We start from the raw sequence: 22,814 nt of genomic DNA, 5'->3' as shown, positions 1-22,814 counted from the left end.
CAGCAAGATTAAAACTAATAAATGCTGCTTCACACAACATACAGTCAACCTGTGGAACTCATTGCCAGGGGATGTTGTGAAGGCTAAAGGTATAACTGGGTTCAAAAAAGAATTAGATAAGTTTATGGAGGATAGGTCTATCCGTGTTTGATCATGATGGCCCCACAGGGGACACAACCCAATGCTCTGTGTGGCCCTAAATCTCTGACATTCAGAAGTTGGGACTGAATGACAGGATGGCTCACCTGATGAACAGAACAGGGCAATTTATTCCCTCTGTAGCATCTGGCACTGGCCATGGTTAGAAGACAGGATACTACCGGGCTTGACCAATAATGGCTGTACTTGGTCAGACCAATGCTTATTTTCTTAGGCTTGTCATAGGGTTACATTAGAGTATTTATCCTGTGCTAGAGGAATGGGGTGGCAACTATATTGTACTTCACTAAATTTCTTTCCACTGTGGATCATAAAGTTAAGTAATATTTTGTATTTACATATCATTTTCAATCTATAGAGTTTAAAGCACTTTACAAAGATAGGTAAATGTGCCAATTTTAAAGAGGGGATAACAGTCACAGAGGTTAAGATGCCATTCTTACAAATGAGTTTGTTCTGTTGTCTCATTTAAGTCAGTTGAAACACTGTGGAAGATTAGAGCCTCGTTGACTTGTCCATGGTCATATTTACTAGTTTATGATGCAACTAAGGGCAAGTTCTCTGTATTTAAAATATAAATGTTTCTGTTCTGTAATTTTTCTGTTAACAGATGTTAAGCCAACTGTTAAGCAAATGTTTTAACTTAGGTCACATCTGCACTGCAGACTTAAGTCTTAAGTTCTATCCGCATACAGCCACCATGAGTATGTGGCTTGTGTGCATGTGTACTTTGCTCCTTGTGTTGACAGTGCACATACTCACGAGAGTGCTTGTATCGATGCAGAGTGCACTGCACCGTGAGTAGGTATACCATTGTGCATCAGGCCACCATCCAGCGTGCATCTTTTGGGAAGCTTTGGCAATGCATGATGGGGCCAAAATGAGTTGTGCAGGGATGACTGGGAGCATGGGGCTAACTTCCCAGGTTTCAGTTCTCTCCATCGCATAATGTTGTGTGTCCCACAGTGTTTGTACCTTTTTTCAAAATCCCACAAACCTGTGTGTCCCTTCTCCCTGTTCATCATCTCTGACAGAATCATGGAGCCTGCACAGCTCTGCACTGTTATCATGAGCGTTGCAAGCACAGGGCACACAATCCTGGAGTCTTTGCAGAGCCACAAGAAGAACCAAATTGGTGAGGAACATGATGATTCCCTTGAAGGATAGATTGCTGTGGGACATAGCGAAAACCAGTTCAAGGTTGGTGGCATTTGCTTAGCAGCTGCGAGTGGTGGAGCACTGTTTCTCGCCCTGAGAAACAAGCACTGACTGGTGGGATTGTGTGGTAATGCAGGTTTGGGATGACTGTCAGTGGCTGCAGAACTTTTGGTTTCTCAGGGCCACGTTCCTGAATATGTATGCCAAGCTTACCCCAGTGCTCCAGCAGTGGGACACGAAAATGAGAGCTGCTTTGACAGTGGAGAAGCAAATGGCTATCATACTTAGACACTTGAAATGCCAGATTGCCACCAGTCAGTCAAAGGTCAGTTTAGTGTCAAGAAATCCACCGTGGGGGCTATTGTGATGTAAGTCTGCAGGGTAGTTAATCACCTCCTGCTAAGCAGGACTGTAACTGGCAATGTGCAGGACATAGTAAATGGATTTATAGCAGTGGGGTTCCTGGATGGCAGTGGAGTTATAGATGGGATGCATATCCCTATTTTGACACCAAACCACCTTGCCACAGAGTATTTCAACAGAAAGGGCTGCTTTTCTATGGTTATGCAACCACTGATGAATTGCAGGGGACCTCTTCGCCAATATCAGTGTGGACTGCTCAGGGAAGGTACCTGACACTTACATCTTCAAGAACACAGGACTGTTACAAAAAGCTACAAGTATAGACTTCCTTTCCTGAGTAGCAGATTACTGTTGGAATGTTTAAATGTCAATAATGATCCTGGGAGACCCAGCTTACCCTTTATCCCAGGGGTAGGCAACCTATGGCACGCATGTCAAAGGCAGCACACGAGCTGATTTTTTCAGTGGCACTCACCTTGCCTGGGTCCTGGCCACTGGTCTGGGGGGCTCTGTGTTTTATTTTAATTTTTAAACTAAACTTCTTAAACATTTATAAACCTTATTTACTTTACACACAACAATAATTTAGTTATATATTATAGATGTATAGAAAGACCTTCTGAAAATGTTAAAATGTGTTACTGGCACACAAAACCTTATATTACAGTCAGTAATTGAAGACTCGGCACACCACATTGCCGACTCCTGCTTTACCTCCTTGAATCATTCCCTGATGCTATCAACTTCATGAGCCAACTTTCAGCTCAGTGGATGTAGAATGACAGTTGAATGTGCTTTTAGTCACTTGAAAGGTTGCTGGTATTGCTTACTTACAAGATTGGACCTCAGTGAGAAAAATATCCAAATGATTATTGCTGCCTCCTATGTTCTGTGTAATGTATGTGACGCAAGGGGCAGAGGGGAGAGTTTCTGCTAAGGTGGAGCAGCTATCTGCTGAATATGAACATCCAGATACAAGGGCTATTAGAAGAGCTCAGTGTGGAGCTATATGGCTCAGGGAGGCTTTGAAAAAAACATTTTAAGAGTGAGCAGGAGTATTATGGGGTGTTGTATGCTCTACCTGACCTGCTCTTTTGTGGCCTGAGAGGAGTCCTGTGGTGGTTACTGTAAAGGAATATAAGAGTGCACCTGTTAAGGTTTTGTGACATTGTTCAGTAACAGGTAATTGGTTACTTTTAGAACTGCTGAGCACTCCACAGCTTGTTTTGAACTAATAAATTCTATTGTTTGGAAATAAGTCATCTTTTATTCTGTAATGATCAATGCAAAAAAAACCCTGTTCAATTTGAAAATACACTGTGTTAAAACTTAATAAATTAAGAACAGAAATTATGAAGGGGAAAGAATTTTTATGTCTGTTTCATGACATACATGAACCATGGCTTTCACAAGTATGTGTAGGTTAAACGGCTTTTGTCTGTAACATTCCCCAGGGTGGAGTAGGTAGGGGTACGGCAACCACATGGAATGATGCAGGGTGGGGCGGGAAACAGAGAGAGGTTCTCATATTGAGTTCTCAGTGGGCTGCAGAGCAAGGCAAGCACAGGATTGTTGAATCTGCAGGCCTACCAGACTCGGCAGCATCTGTGCTGATTGCCTGAAAAGCCCCATTACGTCCCTCTCCTTTTCCTGCTTGGACTCTTGGGCCTTTCTCCTCTCTACGCTTTCCTTCTCCAGGCTGTCTGTGGTGTTCATCCTTCAGACCCTGTGCTCAGGGTCCTATGCAGCAGTGGCTTGCAGGATCTCTTGGAACATGTTATCCCAAGTAGTCTTCTTTCTCCTCCTTGTCTGGCTCAGGTGTTCTGTGGGTGTGGAGGGGCAGACCCTGAAGGCCACAATGGCAGCAGCTAAAGATAAAACACACACAGGTACCATTGTTCACGCATTCACTACAGAAAGCAAGACATCAGAATCTTAAGTTACTCCCCTTGCTGTCCACAAGCAATCCCAAGCAGCAGTGAGAATGTATTTTTTAAAATAGTAGCGGAGCATCAGTCACCGCCCCAGCTGTGGTGAGTATGGTCCACTAGGGGAAGGGAAATGAGGGAATTGCTCAGTTACATGATTCTAGTAGTATAGGGCAATGGCACTTAATAATGCCACCATTTTCCACAGGCATTGGTGGCTTCAGCTGATATGACACTCCTTTGGGTCACAAAGGCTGAAGCTGCTCAGGCCTGTATGCTGCTAGCCTGTGTACTGCAGTGGCCCACTGAAGTTATTGCTGAGTGGCATGGGAAAGTGTCCTACCACAAAGAAAAGAATAAGGCAGCCCTCCCTAGAAACTTTCAACAGAGGATTGCAGAATACCTCCATGGAAAGCTTTGAGATCTCTCAAGTTTCTAGGGACATCACTGTGTACATAAGAACAGCCATATTGGGTCAGACCAAAGGTCCATCTAGTCAGGTATCCTGTCTTCCAACAGTGGCTAATGCCAGATGCTTCAGAAGGAATTTACAGAATAGGTAGTCATAAAATGATCCATCCCATCGCCCATTCCTAGCTTCTGGCAAACAGAAGCTAGGGACACCATTCCTTCCCATCCTGGCTAATAGCCATTGATGAATAGCCTCCATTAATTTGTGTAATTATTTTTTGAACCCTGGTAGTGTCTTGGCCTTCACAACATGCTTTGGCAAAGAGTTCCACAGGTTGACTGTGCATTGTGTGAAGAAATATTAAATTTTGTTTTAAACCTGCTGCCTATTTAATTCATTTGGCAACCCTTAGTTCTTGTGTTTTGAGGAGTAAATAGCACTTCCTTATTTACTTTCTCCACCCCAGTCATGATTTTATAGACCTCTGTCATATTCCTCTCCCCCTTAGTCATCTCTTTTCCAAACTGAAAATTCCCAGTCTTATTAGTCTCTTCTCCTATGGCAGCCATTCCATACCCCTAATATAGTTTTTGTTGCCCTTTTCTGAGCCTTTTCCAATTCCAAACCTTTTTTTTTTAAAGATGAGGCGACCATATGGATTTATATATAGGCAATATATTTTCTGTCTGTCTATCCCTTTCTTAATGATTCCCAATATTGTGAGCTTTTTTTTTTGACTGCCGCTGTGCATTGTGGATGTTTTCAGAGAACTCGCCTCAATGACTCCACGATCTTTCTTGAGTGGTAACAACTAATTTAGACCCCCATCATTTTATGTGTATAGTTGGGATTGTTTTCCAATGTGCATTACTTTGCATTTATCAACATTTGAATTTTATCTGCCATTTTGTTGCCCAGTCACCCAGTGTTGTGAGATCCCTTTTGTAGCTCTTCACAATCTGCTTTGGATTTATCTTGAGTAGTTTTATACCATCTGCAAATTTTGCTACCTGACTGTTTACCCCCTTTTTTTTCCAAATCATTTATGAACATGTTAAGTAGTACAGACCCCTGGGGTACACCACTATTTACCTCTCTCTGTTCTGAAAACTGAGCATTTATTCCTACCCTTTGTTTCCTCTTTTAACCTGGTACTGATCCATGAGAGGACCTTCTTTCTTGTCCCATAACAGCTTACTTTGCCTAAGAGCCTTTGGTGAGGAACCTTGTCAAAGGCCTTTTTGACAATCTAAGTACACTATATCCACTGCATTTCCCCTTGTCCACATGCTTGTTAACCCCCTCAAAGAATTCTGGTAGATTGGTGAGGCATTAATTTGTTGGACTAGTCAAGGGAAATATGTTCATCTATGTGACTGACAATTCTGTTCTTTACTTTAGTTTCAACCAGTTTGCCCAGTACTGAAGTCAAGTTTAATGGCCTGTAATTGCTGGGATCACCTCTGGAGCCCTTTTAAAAATTGGCCTCACATTAGCTATCCTCCAGTCATCTGGTACAGAAGCCAATTTGAATGATTACAAACCACCGTTAGTAGTTGTGCAATTTCACATATGAGTTCCTACAGAACTCTTTGGAACAGATGGTATACACCCAAAACCTCCAGAAATGACACCTCAATCTAGGACAAGTCCTCAGATTTGTCACCTAAAAAGAATGGCTCAGGTTTGGGAATCTCCCTCACATCCTCAGCCATGAAGACTGATGCAAAGAATTCATTTAGTTTCCCCGCAATGGCCTTACTATCCTTGAGTGTTCTTTAGCATCTCGATCATCCAGTGGCCCCACTGGTTGTTTAGTAGGCTTCCTGCTTCTGAAGTACTTACAAGAAATAATAGCAATTTTTTTTGGTCTCTGGCTAGCTATTTTTCAAATTTTTTTGGCCTTCCTAATGATATTTTTACGCTACATAAACTGCTTAGCATCTCCCCTGCCTGCCAAGAGGGGAATGAAAAGTAGATAGCATCTCTAGCTCTCATAGCCTTAATAAATTAATGGAAAGTCAAAAGATTGTCTCCTGCTACTTTGGGGGAGTGCCATGCCTGAAATTGAAAATGTATCTACAGATTTACCTGAGGTTCCTTGCCCTGCATCGGGCTTGCTGGCTGGACTATGGTGGAGTCAAAAACCAGTCCTGGCTTGCTGCACAACTGGGTCCCTCAGTCACCTGTCTCCCATATACCATCACCACCACCTCCATGCTGTTCACAGATGGGGCTTGTGACTTGGGCTTCTCGGGGGTATACTCAGTTCTGCTGGGGTTGGTATTGGTGGGGGGTGGGGGGAGGGGAGGATTGCACTGAGTATGGCAGGTTTGCAAAAGTGGCAGGTTTGCATCTTGGCACTGGTTCATTTGTTGCCCTCCCTGGCTGTCTGCTCTGCCTGCTGTATGAAAAGCAAGGAGCAGTGGCACTGCTGCTTGTTCTTATAGTCCTTCTGCATCCCCTGAGCAATCTGCTTGTACATGTTGACATTTCTAAGGCTGGATTAGAGCTGGGCCTGCACAGCCTTTTCTCTCCACAGGCCCAGGAGAGCCAATATTTCCTGTCTTCTCCAGGCAGGAGTGCATCTGGAGCATGCAGCTGTCGTGTTCAGCTGGGCAGTTGCACTTAACCATGGAGAGCTGCTAGGTGTGCTTGCCAAGCTGGGCAGTCAGGAGAAGGAATTTCAAAAATTTGCAAGGCTAACAATGGTGACCAGAGAGGTCAGTTGTGGGACAGCTGCTGGAGGACAGGTTGGTGGTAGTGCAGACTCTGTGTTACTTATTTCAACTTTAAGTACATCAATCGTGTCTGTACACCGATCAGGGAGGTGGTGTTACTATATCCACATAGTGAGGAATTTACAGTGATGGGAGACCAATTTGAACATAGACATATGCACAACTAGGTTGATGTAAGCTGCCTTGCGTCGACCTAACTATGTAGTGTAGACCAGGCCTCAAACTTTCCAGTGCTTTCTGAAAGGGAAGCTGATCCAGCTACTCTGAAGTATTAGTGTCCTCTCCCACTGAGATACAAGTCCTATTCATAACAGAACGCTGTAGACACTTATACTGTGTCAGAAACATCTTTAAACAATGTTGATTTTTAGTATATAGTTTGCTGTGGTATTATATTGATTGAATCACTGATAGTCTCCACTAGAACTTCCAGTAGGAGAAACAAGTTGGAGATCCCATCTGGTGTGAACTGATTTTTTTATTTTTGTTTTGTTAATTTTGCTTTTTGTTTAATATTAGTTTCTCTTGTCTGAGGATGGAAACTCTAAATGCTTTAACTGACCATTCAGTGTTGTCTAGTTTTAATGTAACTTAAGGACCTCTATTAGCAGAAATACTGCTGTGACACCTTACATTCATAATGGATGTTTTATCTAGGAGGTTTCCAAATGCGTTACAACACCTCCCTAAAACATTACATACCATACTTCCATCTCTTAAATGGATACACAATAGCTTGTCTAAGATAACACTGAATTAGTTATTTTTTTTTTACTGGAAGTTAAGAATAACTTGCTCGTTAAGAGGCGTCTGGAATTACTGGCTGCTGAGGAAAAAGCTCGACAGATGCAACAGGAGACAGCTAGACTCCAGCTCCAAGTCAAAAAAGCAAGGGAAGAACAGCAGAAACTGTATCTTCTTGAAAATCCAGATTATAACTATGTTGATATGTGGTATTACTCTGGGCTGTTTTCTGTGTTTGACCAGTTTTGCTATGGCCGGAGAGAGGGGGAGTCTAACCTGGTGGGTAATGCAAGAAAGCAGTGTGTCTGTGAGTGGAGTTTCTGAATGTCTGTCTGATGTCTCAAAAGTGAATCTGGAGTTAGATCGAGAGCAAAAAGCTCTCACTGGGGAGGAAAATGTTTCTCAGAAGCAGATTCAAGTAAATGGTCAGGTTAAAACCCTAACTGAGGAAGGAAAGGATAGATTTGTGATGGGTAATGGATTGGTGGTTAGTACAGCTTGTAAAAGTGAACCTGGAAAGGGTAACTGTATGATTTGCTGGAAGTAGCTCAGTGTAGTGAAAAGAGCAACAGTTTATCTGTTAGGAGTGGCAATGTGCCTGGTGAGAAAAGTTTGGATGGGCCCAGGTGGCCTTGAGAGCCAATGGGTTTATCTAGTCAGCAGTTTGGGAAGACAAGGATAGTGGAAGATGAGTGTCTCTATCCCTTACCTGTTTCCTGTGTGGAGAAATGTGACAGTGAAGGGAATGTGCCTGTGTCTGTTGGGGGTATTAACTTGCCTATGGAGGAAGCTACTTCACAGACAACTGCTTGGAGATAGAACAGCCCAGTGTGCTGGGACAAGGGAAATGAAATCTCAAGCTATGTGTCTGGTGAAGGAGAATGTGTCTCTGTCTCATCTGTGTCTGTGGAGCAGACAGAAGGTGCCTTTCAGCCTGTGATGGTTGAGGGTGATTCAGTTGTCTCGGAGTTGGTTATAAATACAGCTTAAAGCCCAGGAAGGGAATGGTCCTAAGTTTGTGTCTGCTGGGGAGAATGGCACTGTGACTAGGTTGCATCCAGTTAGTGTTTTAGCAAAATCCCAGAGATCAGACAATTCTGGTGCTTGTAGTTAGCCAGTTGCTAATAGGTGGTTGGAAAAGGGTGTAGCAACTCTGTCTGATCAGGGTGATACCCTAGCCAGGGCACAAAGAGAGCAGAAAGGTAATTTGATTGTTACCCGCTGACAGTTTAACAACTTGTAACAAGGAGGAAAAGATTCCTAAACTTGTGTGTGTGTTGAGCCTGACAACTTACAGGTTGCCAGTGACTATGGGTATGTCTACATCTACAATTTTGCAGCGCTGGTTGTTACAGCTGTATTAGTACAGCTGTATAGGGCCAGCGCTGCAGAGTGGCCACACTTACAGCAACCAGCGCTGCAAGTGGTGTTAGATGTGGCCACACTGCAGCGCTGTTGGGCGGCTTCAAGGGGGGTTCGGGGAACGCGAGAGCAAACCGGGAAAGGAGACCAGCTTCGCCGTGGTTTGCTCTCGCGTTCCCCGAACCACCCTGCAAACCGCAGGGAAGGAGACCTGCTTGCTCGGGGGTTCGGGGAACGAGAGAGCAAACCAGGAAAGGAGACCAGCTTCGCCGCGGTTTGCTCTCGCGTTCCCCGAACCACCCAGCAAACCGCAGGGAAGGAGACCTGCTTGCTCGGGGGTTCGGGGAACGCGAGAGCAAACCGGGGAAGGAGACCAGCTTCGCCGCGGTTTGCTCTCGCGTTCCCGGAACCACCCAGCAAACCTCAGGGAAGGAGACCTGCTTTCTCGGGGTTCGGGGAACGTGAGAGCAAACCGGGGAAGGAGACCAGCTTGATTACCAGAGGCTTCCTCAGGTATGCTGGGATACCTGCTTATTCCACGGAGGTCAAGAAAAGCGCTGGTAAGTGTCTATACTTGATTACCAGCGCTGGATCACCAGCGCTGGATCCTCTACACCCGAGACAAAACGGGTGTACGGCCAGCGCTGCAAACAGGGAGTTGCAGGGCAGGTAATGCCCTGCAGATGTGTACACCTCCTAAGTTGCAGCGCTGTAACCCCCTCACCAGCGCTGCAACTTTGTGATGTAGACAAGCCCTATGAGGGAAGTTGCAGAGGGAAGGAGAGTACCTCTAACCTTTTATCTAGTGAGTCTATGAGTTTGCCCGAAAGGGAATTTGTGTAGAAATCTGCCTGATGGGCCAGAGGTGATCATAACTGTAAGTAAGCCCCAGAAAGAGGCTGTTGTAGCTCAAGGAAGTGTTCATTTAGAGCAAGCCCTAAGTGAAAAGGGTAAGAGCAGAGTTTCTGTGAGAGGTGAATAGCTGCTTACAGAAGCTGCTAAGGCCTTGTCTACACCACAAAGTTGCAGCGCTGGTGAGGGGGTTACAGCGCTGCAACTTAGGAGGTGTACACATCTGCAGGGCATTACCTGCCCTGCAACTCCCTGTTTGCAGCGCTGGCCGTACACCCGGTCGAACCTCGGGTGTAGAGGATCCAGCGCTGGTGATCCAGCGCTGGTCATCAGGTGTAGACACTCACCAGCGTTTTTCTTGACCTCCGTGGAATAAGCAGGTATCCCAGCATACCTGGGTAAGCAAGCGGGTCTGGTAAGCAAGCGGGTCTCCTTCCCCGCGGCGTGCTCTCGCGTTCCCCGAACCCCCACCGCAAGCGGGTCTCCTTCCCCGCGGCGTGCTCCGGCATTCCCCGAACCCCCCCGCAAGCAGGTCTCCTTCCCCGCGGTTTGCAGGGGGGTTCGGGGAACGCGAGAGCAAACCGCGGGGAAGGAGACCCGCTTGCGGGGGGGTTCGGGGAACGCGAGAGCAAGCCGCGGGGAAGCAGGTCTCCTTCCCCGCGGTGTGCTCTCGCGTTCCCCGAAACCCCCCGCAAGCGGGTCTCCTTCCCCGCGGTTTGCTCTCGCGTTCCCCGAACCCCCCTGCAAGCCACCCAACAGCGCTGCAGTGTGGCCACATCTAACACCACTTGCAGCGCTGGCTGCTGTAAGTGTGGCCACTCTGCAGCGCTGGCCCTATACAGCTGTACTAATACAGCTGTAACAACCAGCGCTGCAAAATTGTAGATGTAGACATACCCTCAGGAAAGAAATCCTCATGGTAATCTGTGCTAGCAGTTTGGTACAACTAAAGGGTGTGAAAGTGATTTAATCAAGGAAGTTTCAGTTCCTAACAGCCAGAAATTTTCTATTGTAAATGGATCTACTGACTTTCCTTTTGAAAAATCCAGTGTGGGTAGCTTTGAGACGGTCTCAAATGGAGTAAAAGTTGTTTAGGAATTTAAACAGCCCTATGACCAAGTGCCTGGGTTTGGCCAGCTTGTTGGGAAGACAATGGTGTTGGGACAAGACTGTCTCCATGCTAATTTTGTAAGTGAGCAGTCTGTGCTTCAGGGTCTGAGGAGAGATTTGGTTACTGGTATTTCAAAGCACAGCGGTTTTATAGCCAAATGCTTGAGGATGCAGGGGAGAGCAAGCAGACTTTCACCCTCCGAATGTTTGGATTTGTGTAGTATCTCTGTAAGACAGAGTCCAACCTTGGAATGGGTAGCAGCTGAAAATCTAAAAGCTAGCGCCTGTGTTGATGCAAATTACCTGACTGGCAGGGAGAAGAAAAACTTGCTAATAGCTGTTAGCAAAGAGAGCCCACCCCATCAGCCAGTGAATTCTATTAAGAGAAATCGGGGTGTGATCCTGCAAAAGGAGGAGGAAAAAGAAAACTGAATTTTGCAAAGGGAAGCTGCAGGTTAACCCTAAAATGTCAAAACTCCAATGGTATTGAGCCAAAGGTATGGCATGACATGACAAACACGATTATAGATGGACACTTGCAATGAGTTTGTTATTGCTTATGGTAATTTTTGTAACTAGTGTATTGCTATTACCAAAAACTGTAAAAATGTACAATGTGCCTAATCTTTTGGAAAATCCCTTGAACATGTTAAGAGAAATACATGAAAACACACTTTATGTTAAAAGGCCTTGTTATACTGATGTTTCACTGCTAGTGCCTGTAAACAGTCTTGGAACTTTTCACAGAAGAAAAGACATTCCAGACCTGATGTGCTGTATGAAAAGGGAAACTGAGGCACACTACCATATTGCTTTCATGGCTAAATGCCAAGATTCCTACACTGTGAACAACATTAATATCTCTGTTGATTTGATGTTAATTGGGTTCCAAACATTTGCCAGAGCTTGTGTAGATAAAATAGCTAGTTTCTTTAGCTCTTGGCAAGATCATATGAGACATACAGGAATCCTGCTGCAAGAGCAGATCCAATCCACTATTGTTCTAACCAAGTTTTACCTTAAGTTTGTAAAGAGATTCAGTCATGTTATTGAACATGAGTTTGGTAAAACATTTCTGTTATACACTAATATGGCTTCTAACCCAGAACAAGCTGTAATAAGACAGAACCCAGGATGGGGAGCTTTTGGGATGCAGTCAGTGATGTTGGTGTCATCCCTTCCCGCATCAATTTTGCATTGGGAGTGTGATGTTATGAGTATAATATAATATCTCACTGAAAGGTGACAGGGCCAGAGAGTTATTTCACTCACCTCACCGACTGACCTGACCCGACCCATGGGTGAACCTTAAGAACTGGTTAGGAAGATAAGTAAATGAATAGAGCTTTGAAATGCAAGTCTGCAGTGTTAGAGGTAGAAGGGTAGATGTTTGCTCAGGTCTTGGGATGCCAGCAAACAAGTCTTGTCTATTGCTATAGTTTTAATTCAAAGATCAAAAAAGGAATATTAGCATTTAAGATGATACTTGAGTTAAATAGTATTATGGTCTATGTGTCTCTTTGAACATTGTGGTAACCTGTATCTGAACTGTTTAATGGATAAATTGCTCTGTGCTAATTGCCAGGATGTTTGGGAGAAGGAGTTAAGCCTATTGTTTTCTCAGGCCAAAGGCTGCTGGAAATGTATAAGAAGCCTGGGACATGATCCTCCTTCATCTCAGATCTGCTTTGGGTTTCAAGAGGAGGAAACCTTAAGCCATAAGGATTGAGATCCCCAGTCATTGACTGGAGCCACTCTGAATATGGAAATTGGACTATAATCTATGGACTATTTCTAAAAGGACTTTTGGCAACTACGAGCTCAACTCTGCTATGCATCTGAACCTCAAGAATTGAATTCAAGTCTGTCTGTATATTGATCTTTTAACCCAACTCCTTTTTTTCTTTTTGAATAAATTTTAGCTTAGTCAATAAGAATTGGTTGTAGCGTGTATTGTGGGTAAGATCTAAGTTATAATTGAACCTGGGTATGTGGCTGATCCTTTGGGATTGGAAGAACCTTTTCTTTTATATGATGAAGTAAGATTTTCAGGAATCATCATCATATCTGACAGATGTGTCTGGATGGAGGCCTGAGGCTGGGCATTTTAAGGGAACTGCGTGGTTTAAACTTCTAAGTAACCAGTGAGGTACTATAGAAGCTGTTTTGTGCTGGCTTGGTAAATCTAAGTATTGGAATAACCACCAGCGTTTGGGATTTGTCTGCCCTGTTTTGTTTGCAGCTCATCCTGATTGAGTGACCTCAGCAGGCTCCCACGGGCAGCACCGTCACAGGGCAGTTTAAGCAGAAACTAATGATCAGATCTAGAATTTGATCAGAGAGACATTGGGATATTAGTAGTCAGACCTTTGATTTAATGTCACTTTTTACAGCACTGATAATTGTAAATTTCAACAGATACCTGTTCCCCTTATTGTAACAATGAAAGAACAATGTTGTCGCACTTGTGTTAACCTCTGGATCTGACTATTTTCATTGATATAATGTAGGGATATTTATCTGTAGAGAATAAAATCTGGCATACTGTTTCAGGCTTTGATTTTTACATTTTTATTTTGAGGTACAGTTGGTTCAATGGGACTTGAAAAATTTTTCCAGAAACCTACTAGCTGGATACTAAAGACGGCCTTTTCTACGTAGGAGAAATTTACCTGTCTAAGCACTAATTGTTCGCATCATTTCAAGTGTGCTTTTCATCCTCCTAAGAAGCACTTTAAATGATTGTCAGGGGAGCAACTATTGGCAGAAGTCACCCCAGAATTTGTAGAGGCAGATCTGAATTGTGGTTCAGTCAGCTGATTCTAAGATTGAGTGCCACCATTGACACAGTTCCTGTTTAGTCAGTGAAATCTTTAACAACTCTCTCGGGTAGTGAACCTCCTTAGTTACACCAGCTAAGAGTCTTTTCTCTGTCCCTTTCAGCCAGGCCCCCTCCTCCGCCAGTGTCTCTTCTTATGGTCTGTTCCTCAGGTCCACTGCCAGTGATGACAGTGTGGGACAGGTCACGGCTTCCATTAATTTTTCTGTTTTGCCTGTGACCTGTCCGTGCCTTTTATTAAAAATATCTGTGACAAAATCTTGGCCTTACTCATGATACAGCAGTTTGCATAGTAAAGTTCGTAGTGTCATGCGGGGAAAAGGATATCCTGTCATAGGATGTTGCGTATCTATTGTGCCCCTTTATAAAAACAGATTTTTAAAAATTAAATACAAAATGTGGTCTTCATTTTAGAATGGCCAGAGTTTCCTGGTGTTGGATGAACAAAGATTTGCAAAAGAGATTCTTCCCAAGTACTTCAAGCACAACAACATGGCGAGTTTTGTGAGACAGCTAAATATGTGTAAGTTTATTAGCATAGCTATCTTCCTTAAACTATTTAAGAATATCATAGTTTTTTTCACCCAACCCTTAAAAATGGGGTGGGGGGGATTGCGGCAGTAAAGTTCTCAATTCTGTAGTATTTTGGTTTCTTCATGGTTAAACTGTTTTCCAGATGGCTTCCGTAAAGTAGTCCATGTTGACTCTGGCATAGTCAAATTGGAACGGGATGGTCCTGTGGAGTTCCAGCACCCATACTTCAAGCAGGGCCGTGATGACTTGCTGGAGCATATTAAAAGGAAGGTGAGTGAAAGGTCATACAAAACACATGAACATTGACTGCTTTTAGCTAGTCTTGTGAACATATGGGGTAGGCGTGTGTGTCAGTCACAACTGGCTACTGTTGACACAGAGGCCTGCAGTCACAAAGGAATTTTGGATTTTACTTTTAAAGAGAAAATGAAATGAATTGCACTTCAAGTAATCCCCTTTCTTGTGTGGTTTTTTAAATTTATATATCATGTACGTCTCATTCATTGTTTGTGTTTTGTGTTAATTTTTCCTTTATTCATTATAGTAAATCAGCAGCCCACCGAAGGGGTGAGAAAACGACAAAACAAACTTATTCTTAAATATTTATAATCTAGCTCTGCTTTTTTTTTTGTTACAACTACAAATCGTATTATTTTGATCTTGCTTTCACTAATATAAATATATAGCACAGTTTACTTAACTTTTTAAAAAAACATGCAGCTCTTCCCCCTGGGGAGAGGATAAGATGTTATGTATGTCACTTAATATGATACAGAAGGTGCTCAGATGCCACAGTGATGATGGCTATGTAAGAACCTCTAGAATAGAATAGAACTGTGTTTATAAATGGCTGACTTCTGTATTTAAAAAAAAAAAAAAGTCAAGTATGATGAAGGGGAGAATGCTGTAGATATATACTAGTTTTACTATTTGAATTTTCAACATGCCCAGTGATGTAGAAATTATTAAAATATATATATGATATTCCAGGATAAATAAGATAATTATTCTCTTATATTCAGAGATTATTCAGGTTATAAAGCTTGTTTTATAAATACTGATTTCTTCTGAGTAGTAGTAGGAGAGAAATAACATTTAGCATTCAGAATTTCATATTGCATCAGTGGGTTATTTTACTTTTAAAGGTTTCCTCTTCAAGACCTGAAGAAAATAAAATCCGTCAGGAAGACCTGTCTAAAATCATAAGCAGTGCTCAGAAGGTGCAAATTAAACACGAGACCATCGAATCCAGGCTGTCTGCCTTAAAAAGGTAAATATTACTTTGAGAGAACTGTTAACTTGCATTAGTATTCACAAATTGCATTGAGGGCAATGAACTTGATCTGTTTGAAGCTGCAAATCTAGTAAGAAATACATTAGTGTTTAAAGTCCTATTCTTTGCATATGTCATTGGGGCTTGATTGTGAGACTGCTGCAGCATAAAAATTGTTCGTTTTTTTGCAAAAATCAGATTTAATTTTAAATATTTATCATGTTTGGGAAGGAGAGTTTTTAAATGGAAATAAAATGTACACAACTTATTTTGGTAAAAATTCTATCAGCCATGTGAGTTGGTGATTGAGCAGTTGTCTGGGAGTGGCAATTAAACAACTTGATGATTAGTTTTAAAATACTTAGGATGCATAATCAGATTTTCCCTTCAAAATAACCTTTGAAGATTAGTGTTATGAAGTTGTTGGGTTTTTTTATATTGTAGGTAGTGAGTCTGATGCTCCAGTTTGGGAGACAGAACTAAGTGTTTGTGTACAGTCCTACCAGTTGTTTGAACATGATTTATTTAATCTTATTTTAATTTCACTCCCCCACTGTTAAATTTCCAGAAAGATGTGCTCTATTGCTGATTTTTTAAAAAAAAAATTTGACTTAGAACACCCTTCTAAAGTTTTTCTGAGACTTCTAGTGTGCTAGAATTTGGATACTATGGTTTAAACAGTTCAGAAGTTTCAGCTACCTGTTTACTATTGCTAAAGCTTTGCACTCTAAATAGACTAGTCATTGTTGCTTCTGTTAATTTCTACAGAGATTAAAATAGATTAGAATTTACTAAACCCCTAGCAACCATGAGTGAGAATACTACAGTTCTTAAAAATACCTGATATTTACACTCTAACAATTTATTGGCAAAAGTGATTGGATAGCTGTTTGGAATTAAGAAACTAAGACTGGCTATACTGATTCAGACGAATGGTCCATCTAACCCAGTATCCTGTCTTCGGACAGTGGCCAGTGCCAGATATTGCAGAGGGAATTAACAGGGCAATTATCCGAGTGATCCTACCCCTGTCATCTAGAGTCCCAGCTTCTAGCAGTCTGAGACTTGGGGACATCCAGAGTAGGGGATTGCATCCCTGACCATCTTTCCTGATAGCCATTAGTGGACCTGTCCTCCATGAACTTACCTAATTCTTTTTTGAACCCAGTTATGCTTTTGGCCTTCACAGCATCCCCTGGCAACAGATTCCACAGGTTGGTTTGTGTGTTGTGTGAGGTTCTTCCTTATGTTTTATTTCAACCTGCCACCTATTAATGTCAGTGAGTGACACTTCTCTGGAGTGGCTCATCAATGAGAGTGACTATCTCAGTGACAGACTGTCAGAAAACAAGGGCAGACATTCCAAACGGGTGGTATGTTCTATAATTAGATTTCACCAATCTACAAATGTGCATTCCTGGATCACTATATCTGTCTTACCATGGAGTTACAGACAGTCCCCTTGGGCTGTCCAGCCTTGCCACCCAGACAAACTGGACTTAGTGATAATAGTTACATAAACCAAAAATCACACCTCATCAGTTTACTCCCAATTACAAAGGATCAGTCACTTACCCCAAATCAGTTGGTATTTCAGATCTTACACCAAAAACAATGCTGGCAGCCAATTCTATAGTAAACTAATTATAGGTATATTAGCGCTTAAAAAAAAATAAATGAGAAGTTAAAGCAGGTAAGATAGAGTAACAGGTGAGTTAAAGTTCATAAAGCCAAAAAGATAGCAGAGATGTTTCAGTTTCCCAAAAGTCTTTTCAGGGCTGCCCAGAAAAATTCTGGGGATCTGTCATCTTCCATTATTCTACCGTTAGAATCCAAACAATCCAGAGATAAAGGATCATTTCTCGAAATCCATTTTATAGCTGCTTCTTACAGATAACAATCTGATAAGGACTTTTTATTCATTCTGTGGCCATTTAGTTTGAAATTAGCATTTCCTGTTACTATCCTTAAGTTCTTCATTAACATTTCACATGATCTCTGAGTAATTTAGTTAGTTATACAAATATTTGCATGTATGTAATAGCAAACAATAGGATATTTCACTAGTTCTCATTAATTGAACACCTGAATACATTCTTATATTAACACACACTTATATCTAGGGTTATCTAATTACTGGGGTATACATAATGTAAACATAATTACAGAGGTATAGTAATGTAATACTATAGCTGTTACATAGAGGATATGTATTGTAAAAACACTAACATTAGCATCTCTTTTGATCTTAGTTATTTAATAGTTAAAAAAAATCATGATTAATTGCAGTTTTAATCACACCGTTAAACAGTAGAATACCAATTGAGATGTATTAAATGTTTTTCTACATTTTCAGATATATTGATTTCAATTACAACACAGAATACAAAATGTACAGTGCTCATTTATATTTTTATTACAAATACTTGTACTGTAAAGATAAGAGTACTTTTCAGTTTATCTCATACAAGTACAGTAGTATAATCTCTTTATTGTGAAAGTGCAATTTACATACGTAGCTTTTTATTACATAACTGCATTAAAAAACAGTGTTAAACTTGAGAGCCTACAAGTCCACTCAGTCCTACTTCTTGTTCAGCCAGTCACTAAGCCCACGTCCAGACTAACCCGTGGCATCGGCGGGTTAAAATCGATTTTTCGGGGATCGATATATCGCGTCTAGTCTGGACGCGATGTATCGATCCCCGAGCGCGCTTACATCGATTCCGGAACTCCATCAACCCGAACGGAGTTCCGGAATCGACACGGAGAGCCGCGGACATCGATGCCGTGCCGTCCAGACGGGTGAGTACCTCGATTTTAGAAATTCGACTTCAGCTACGTTATTCACGTAGCTGAAGTTGCGTATCTAAAATCGATTTTAATACCCTAGTCTGGACGTGGCCTAAGAGAAACAAGTTTGTTTACATTTACCAGAGATAATGGTGTCCTCTTCTTATTTACGTCACCTGAAAGTGATAACAGGCATTCACATTCCACTTCTGTAGCTGACATTGCAAGATATTTATATGCCAGATAGGTTAAACATTTGTATGCCTCTTCATGCTTTGGCCACCATTCCAGAGAACATGCTTCTATGCTGACAACGCTTGTTCAAAAAATAATACATTAATTAAATCTATGACTGAGCTCTTTGGGAGAGAATTGTATGTTTCCTGTTTTACCCTCATTCTGCCATACATTTCATGTTATGGCAGTCTCAGATGATGATCCAGCACATGTTGTTCATCTTAAGAACACTTTCACTGCAGATTTGACAAAATGCAAAGGAGGTACTGTCAGAGGAAAAACAGAGTTCTCACTCTTGTTGGGTGCAGCAAAGTCAGATACTTGATTCTCAAGCAATTGCATAGAGGGAGAGAGTGCACTGGGACGCAGGGTTTCCTCCTCCTAGGCAGGTCTCTCTACAGGTAAACAATTACAGCAAGCTTTTATACCTTCTTCTTATATACAATAATGAACAGCAGCTACATTTTATTTATACATAGGTCATCCTGATATCTTTTTCACATCTGTTTAGATTCTAGTCTAAACTCCATACTTATCTACACAAGGTTGTAACAACTTCTCACACAGTTCTTTCCCATTCGCCTCACACAATCCTCACTTCTACAAATCTCGCATTATTAGGCTAACCACTGGCCTGACTCTTGCTCACAGAAAACTGTATTGAAATCCCTTTCAAATCCCTGTCAGTTCTTGCTCTACTTTCCAATGTGAGATTTCTAAAGATAGCTACAGCACTCGACCCAAGGCTTAAGAATCTGAAGTGCCTTCCAAAATCTGAGAGGGACAAAGTGTGGAGCATGCTGTCAAAAGTCTTAAAAGTGCAGCACTCTGATGTGGAAACTACAGAACCCACACCACCAACAAGGAAAGTCAATCTTCTGCTGCTGGCGTCCGAGTCAGATGATGAAAATGAACATGTGTCAGTCTGCACTGCTTTGGATTGTTGTCTAGCAGAACCCGTTATCAGCATGGACGCATGTTCTTTGGAATAATGTTGAAGCATAAAGATTCATATGTCCCTTCATCTGGCACGTAAATAACTTGCTACACCCCCATTCTCACTTTCAGATGACATTATAAACAAGAAGGGAGCAGCATTATTTCCTGCAAATATAAACAAACTTGTCTGAGTGATTCGCTGTACGAGAAGTAGGACTGAGGGGAACCTTCTAGACTCTAAAGTTCTACATTTTTATTTTTTGAATGCAGTTATTTTTTGTACATAATTTTAATTTGTAAGTTTCTTTCATGATTGCACTACAGTACTTGTATTAGGTGAATTTGAAAAATACTATCTTTTACAATGCAAATATTTACAAAGTGTACAGTGCTAACTTTTTTTATTGTGTGTAACTGAAAATATCAAAAAAATTAAATAAATGGCTTTCTATTGTTTAACAGTGCGATTGTTTTAGCTGGGAGGTGCAGGGACATGTGGAGCTGGATAGGGAGCCCCTGGCTGCCCACCAATGCCTCCTCCCCCATCACCAGTGGAAGTTCCAGGCCAGCACCCGCGGGACTCTCAGACCATCTCTCTTCCCACTCCCTCCCCCCAAGCACCCATGGTCCCCAGCCCAAGTTTTAGTTAGGGATACTGTATATAGTAAAAGTCATGGACCGTAATTGTAAAATTCCAGTCAGCAAACTGGCAATTTGAGAGACAGCTGCGTATTCGTATGGGTTCTTATTCCCTTTGACTGCTGTCTGTGCCCCCAGAAACTCAGACTTCATACTTTTAAAAAATCTTTTGAAGATATAATTAATTTGGAGAGATTACACCAGAGGTTGGCAACTTTTCGGAAGTGGTGTGCTGATTCTTCATTTATTCACTCTAATTTAAGGTTTCGCGTGCCAGTCACACATCTTAACGTTTTGAGAAGGTCTCTTTCTATAAGTCTATAATATATAACTAAACTATTGTTGTATGTAAAGTAAATAAGGCTTTTAAAATGTGTAAGAAGCTTCATTTAATATTAATTTAAAATGCAGAGCCACCGGACCAGTGGCTAGGATTCGGGCAGCGTGAGGGCCACTAAAAATGAGCTTGCGTGCCACAGGTTGCCTACCGCTGGATTACATTGTAGAATAACAGCTGACGGGAATGAAGGCACTCAGATAATTTGACAAGGGAAAATAACTTTTTGGTTCACTGGTAGTTCCAAAGAAATAAAGGGTTGAACAGAATTTGAAAATTCCCAGAAAAACTTTGGCAAATTGAAAAACTCAGCAAATTTTATTTGGAGTTGAACAAAACGTTGTTTGTCCTGAAATGAACCATTTTGTTTCCAGGCTGTTTTTAGCATAAAATCAAAGGAATAGAAGGGCTGGAATGGCAGGAGGGAGGTGGTATTGCCTCTTATAACCTAAGATAGGGAAACATGGGTTCATTTCCCCTTCAGCCTGATATGGTACAGCAATTTGAAATTGGGTCTCAGGTATTGCAGGAGAGTGCTCTTATCACTAGGCTATTGCATATTCTGGTGTGAATCTGTCTGTCCTGTTGAAGCTATTTCACAGTGTATAAATAATTCATTATTGGAACAGGGACATGTACTTGGCCTCCCGTCAATGTGAGGGCCCTGACCTCCAGGCTATAGAATACTCACTCTGTGTCTGGCCTGGGGACTGTTTAGGTATCTTATACAAAGTGGGAACAGCTTTGATAAGAGTTGCGACATGCCCACTCCATGTTGTCCAGTATCCTAGGGGTTAGGGCACTCTCCTCTGGTCTCCCACACTGCAGTTCAAATCCCTGCTCCACATCAGGCAAAAAGGGGAACTGAACTGGAGGGATCTCCAGTAGCCCAGATAAGTGCCCTAACTGCTGGGCTGAAATTTACATGAGTTATCACTGCCTGCTTTGCTGCTAGCTGAAATTATTTGGGTAATTTTGCATCAGATTTGTGAATTGTTTTGGGTTGACAGAAATAGCATTTTTCTGGCAAATTATTTTTTTCAAATTTTGCCCATCTCCAATCAGACCATTCCCATGGGCTGCTTTGGGTTCTGTGTAGGGTGACCAGATGTACCGATTTTATAGGGACAGTCCCAATTTTTGGGTCTTTTTCCTATATAGGCTCCTGTTACCCCCCCCCCCCATCCCTTGTCCTGATTTTTCACACTTGCTGTCTAGTCATCCTAATTCTGTGCTATGTAACTTTCTTCCGAGGCTACTGCCAATGGTACTTCTTAGGAAGGATGTATAGCTTTGTGAAATATCTTCATGAGCCTGTGTTACATTAAAACAAGTTTCACAAAAAATAAGGGCTTCTTCAGTTTTGAGTTTAGCTTTCTAAATCACTTTTTTTTTTTCTTGAAACAGGGAAAATGAATCTCTTTGGAGGGAAGTGGCAGAATTGAGAGCAAAACACTTGCAGCAGCAACAGGTTATTAGAAAGGTAAGACTTCATTTGTGGATTATACAGCTGCCTCTGTCTATTTTCTGTGCCACAGGCTGACTTACGTTGTCCTTACTCTGACTACCTCAGTACTATGCTATGTGAAATCTAGTTTTCTTCAAAATAGCAAGATCTTTAATCTTTGTAAAATGAGCATTAACTCAGCATGTGGCAGTCTATAAAGACACGGAAGGATTACAGGGATGCCATCACGTTTGCCTCTTTTTACTTTCCTAGGAACACCCTCTCCAGGGCATCTCTAAATTGGCTTCCCTCCCTCCCTCCCCAGTTTTGGAGGTAGCCTCCATTGGTAGGATTCCCAGCAGAATTCAGTGTGAATAACTTGCTGCACTAGCAGCATTTCAAGTAATTATGTTCTAAAATATATTTTAGGAACAAAGTAACGTTTTTGGTCACTTAGCTGATGGCAGCATGACATGGTTCATTGATGCTGAAAAGAAAATACAATTAAAAGGTTAATTTGAATTAAGCCATACAGTATGTAGTTAAAGATTTAAAAACATAGTTGTCAACTCAAAAAACTACAATGGTGGACAGGATTCCAGGGTCTCAGGAAATAGGGTTTTTGCTTTTGTAGAGGAAGTTCAGTAGATTTGATGGTAGGTAGGATGAAGCAAATACTTATTGAACTTTTATTTTAAAATATTAAATTATGAAATCCTATGTTATCGAAGTAATTTGTTTGACTATTTTTACAGCATATCAGTTGCCTAACTGTAGTCTGTAACCTATCCTTTTAATCAGCTTCTGTACCAGGTGACTGTAGGATAGCTAATGTGATGCCAATTTTTAAAAAGGGCTCCAGAGGTGATCCTGGCAATTACAGGCCTGTAAACCTGACTTCAGTACTGGGCAAACTGGTCGAAACTATAATAAAGAATAGTATTGTC

General features: G+C 41.8%; 2 protein-coding genes across 2 annotated transcripts in view; one reads left to right on the top strand and one right to left on the bottom strand.

The window, feature by feature from the left end:
* Nucleotides 1-22,814, bottom strand: part of CCDC185 (coiled-coil domain containing 185) — a 311,099-nt gene that overhangs the window by 736 nt on the left and 287,549 nt on the right. The window lies entirely within an intron of this gene.
* Nucleotides 1-22,814, top strand: part of HSF2 (heat shock transcription factor 2) — a 39,610-nt gene that overhangs the window by 2,511 nt on the left and 14,285 nt on the right. Inside the window, exons 2-5 of the mRNA XM_050949683.1 lie at nt 14,083-14,191; nt 14,345-14,472; nt 15,348-15,472; nt 21,828-21,903. Coding sequence (XP_050805640.1) covers nt 14,083-14,191; nt 14,345-14,472; nt 15,348-15,472; nt 21,828-21,903 — 438 coding nt within the window. The remainder of the gene's footprint in view (nt 1-14,082; nt 14,192-14,344; nt 14,473-15,347; nt 15,473-21,827; nt 21,904-22,814) is intronic.

Source organism: Gopherus flavomarginatus, chromosome 4 (assembly GCF_025201925.1).
Source record: "Gopherus flavomarginatus isolate rGopFla2 chromosome 4, rGopFla2.mat.asm, whole genome shotgun sequence".
Taxonomy (NCBI): Eukaryota; Metazoa; Chordata; order Testudines; family Testudinidae; genus Gopherus; species Gopherus flavomarginatus.
The sequence above is the reverse complement of the archived record's forward strand: the minus strand, read 5'-3'. Positions and strand labels throughout refer to the sequence as shown.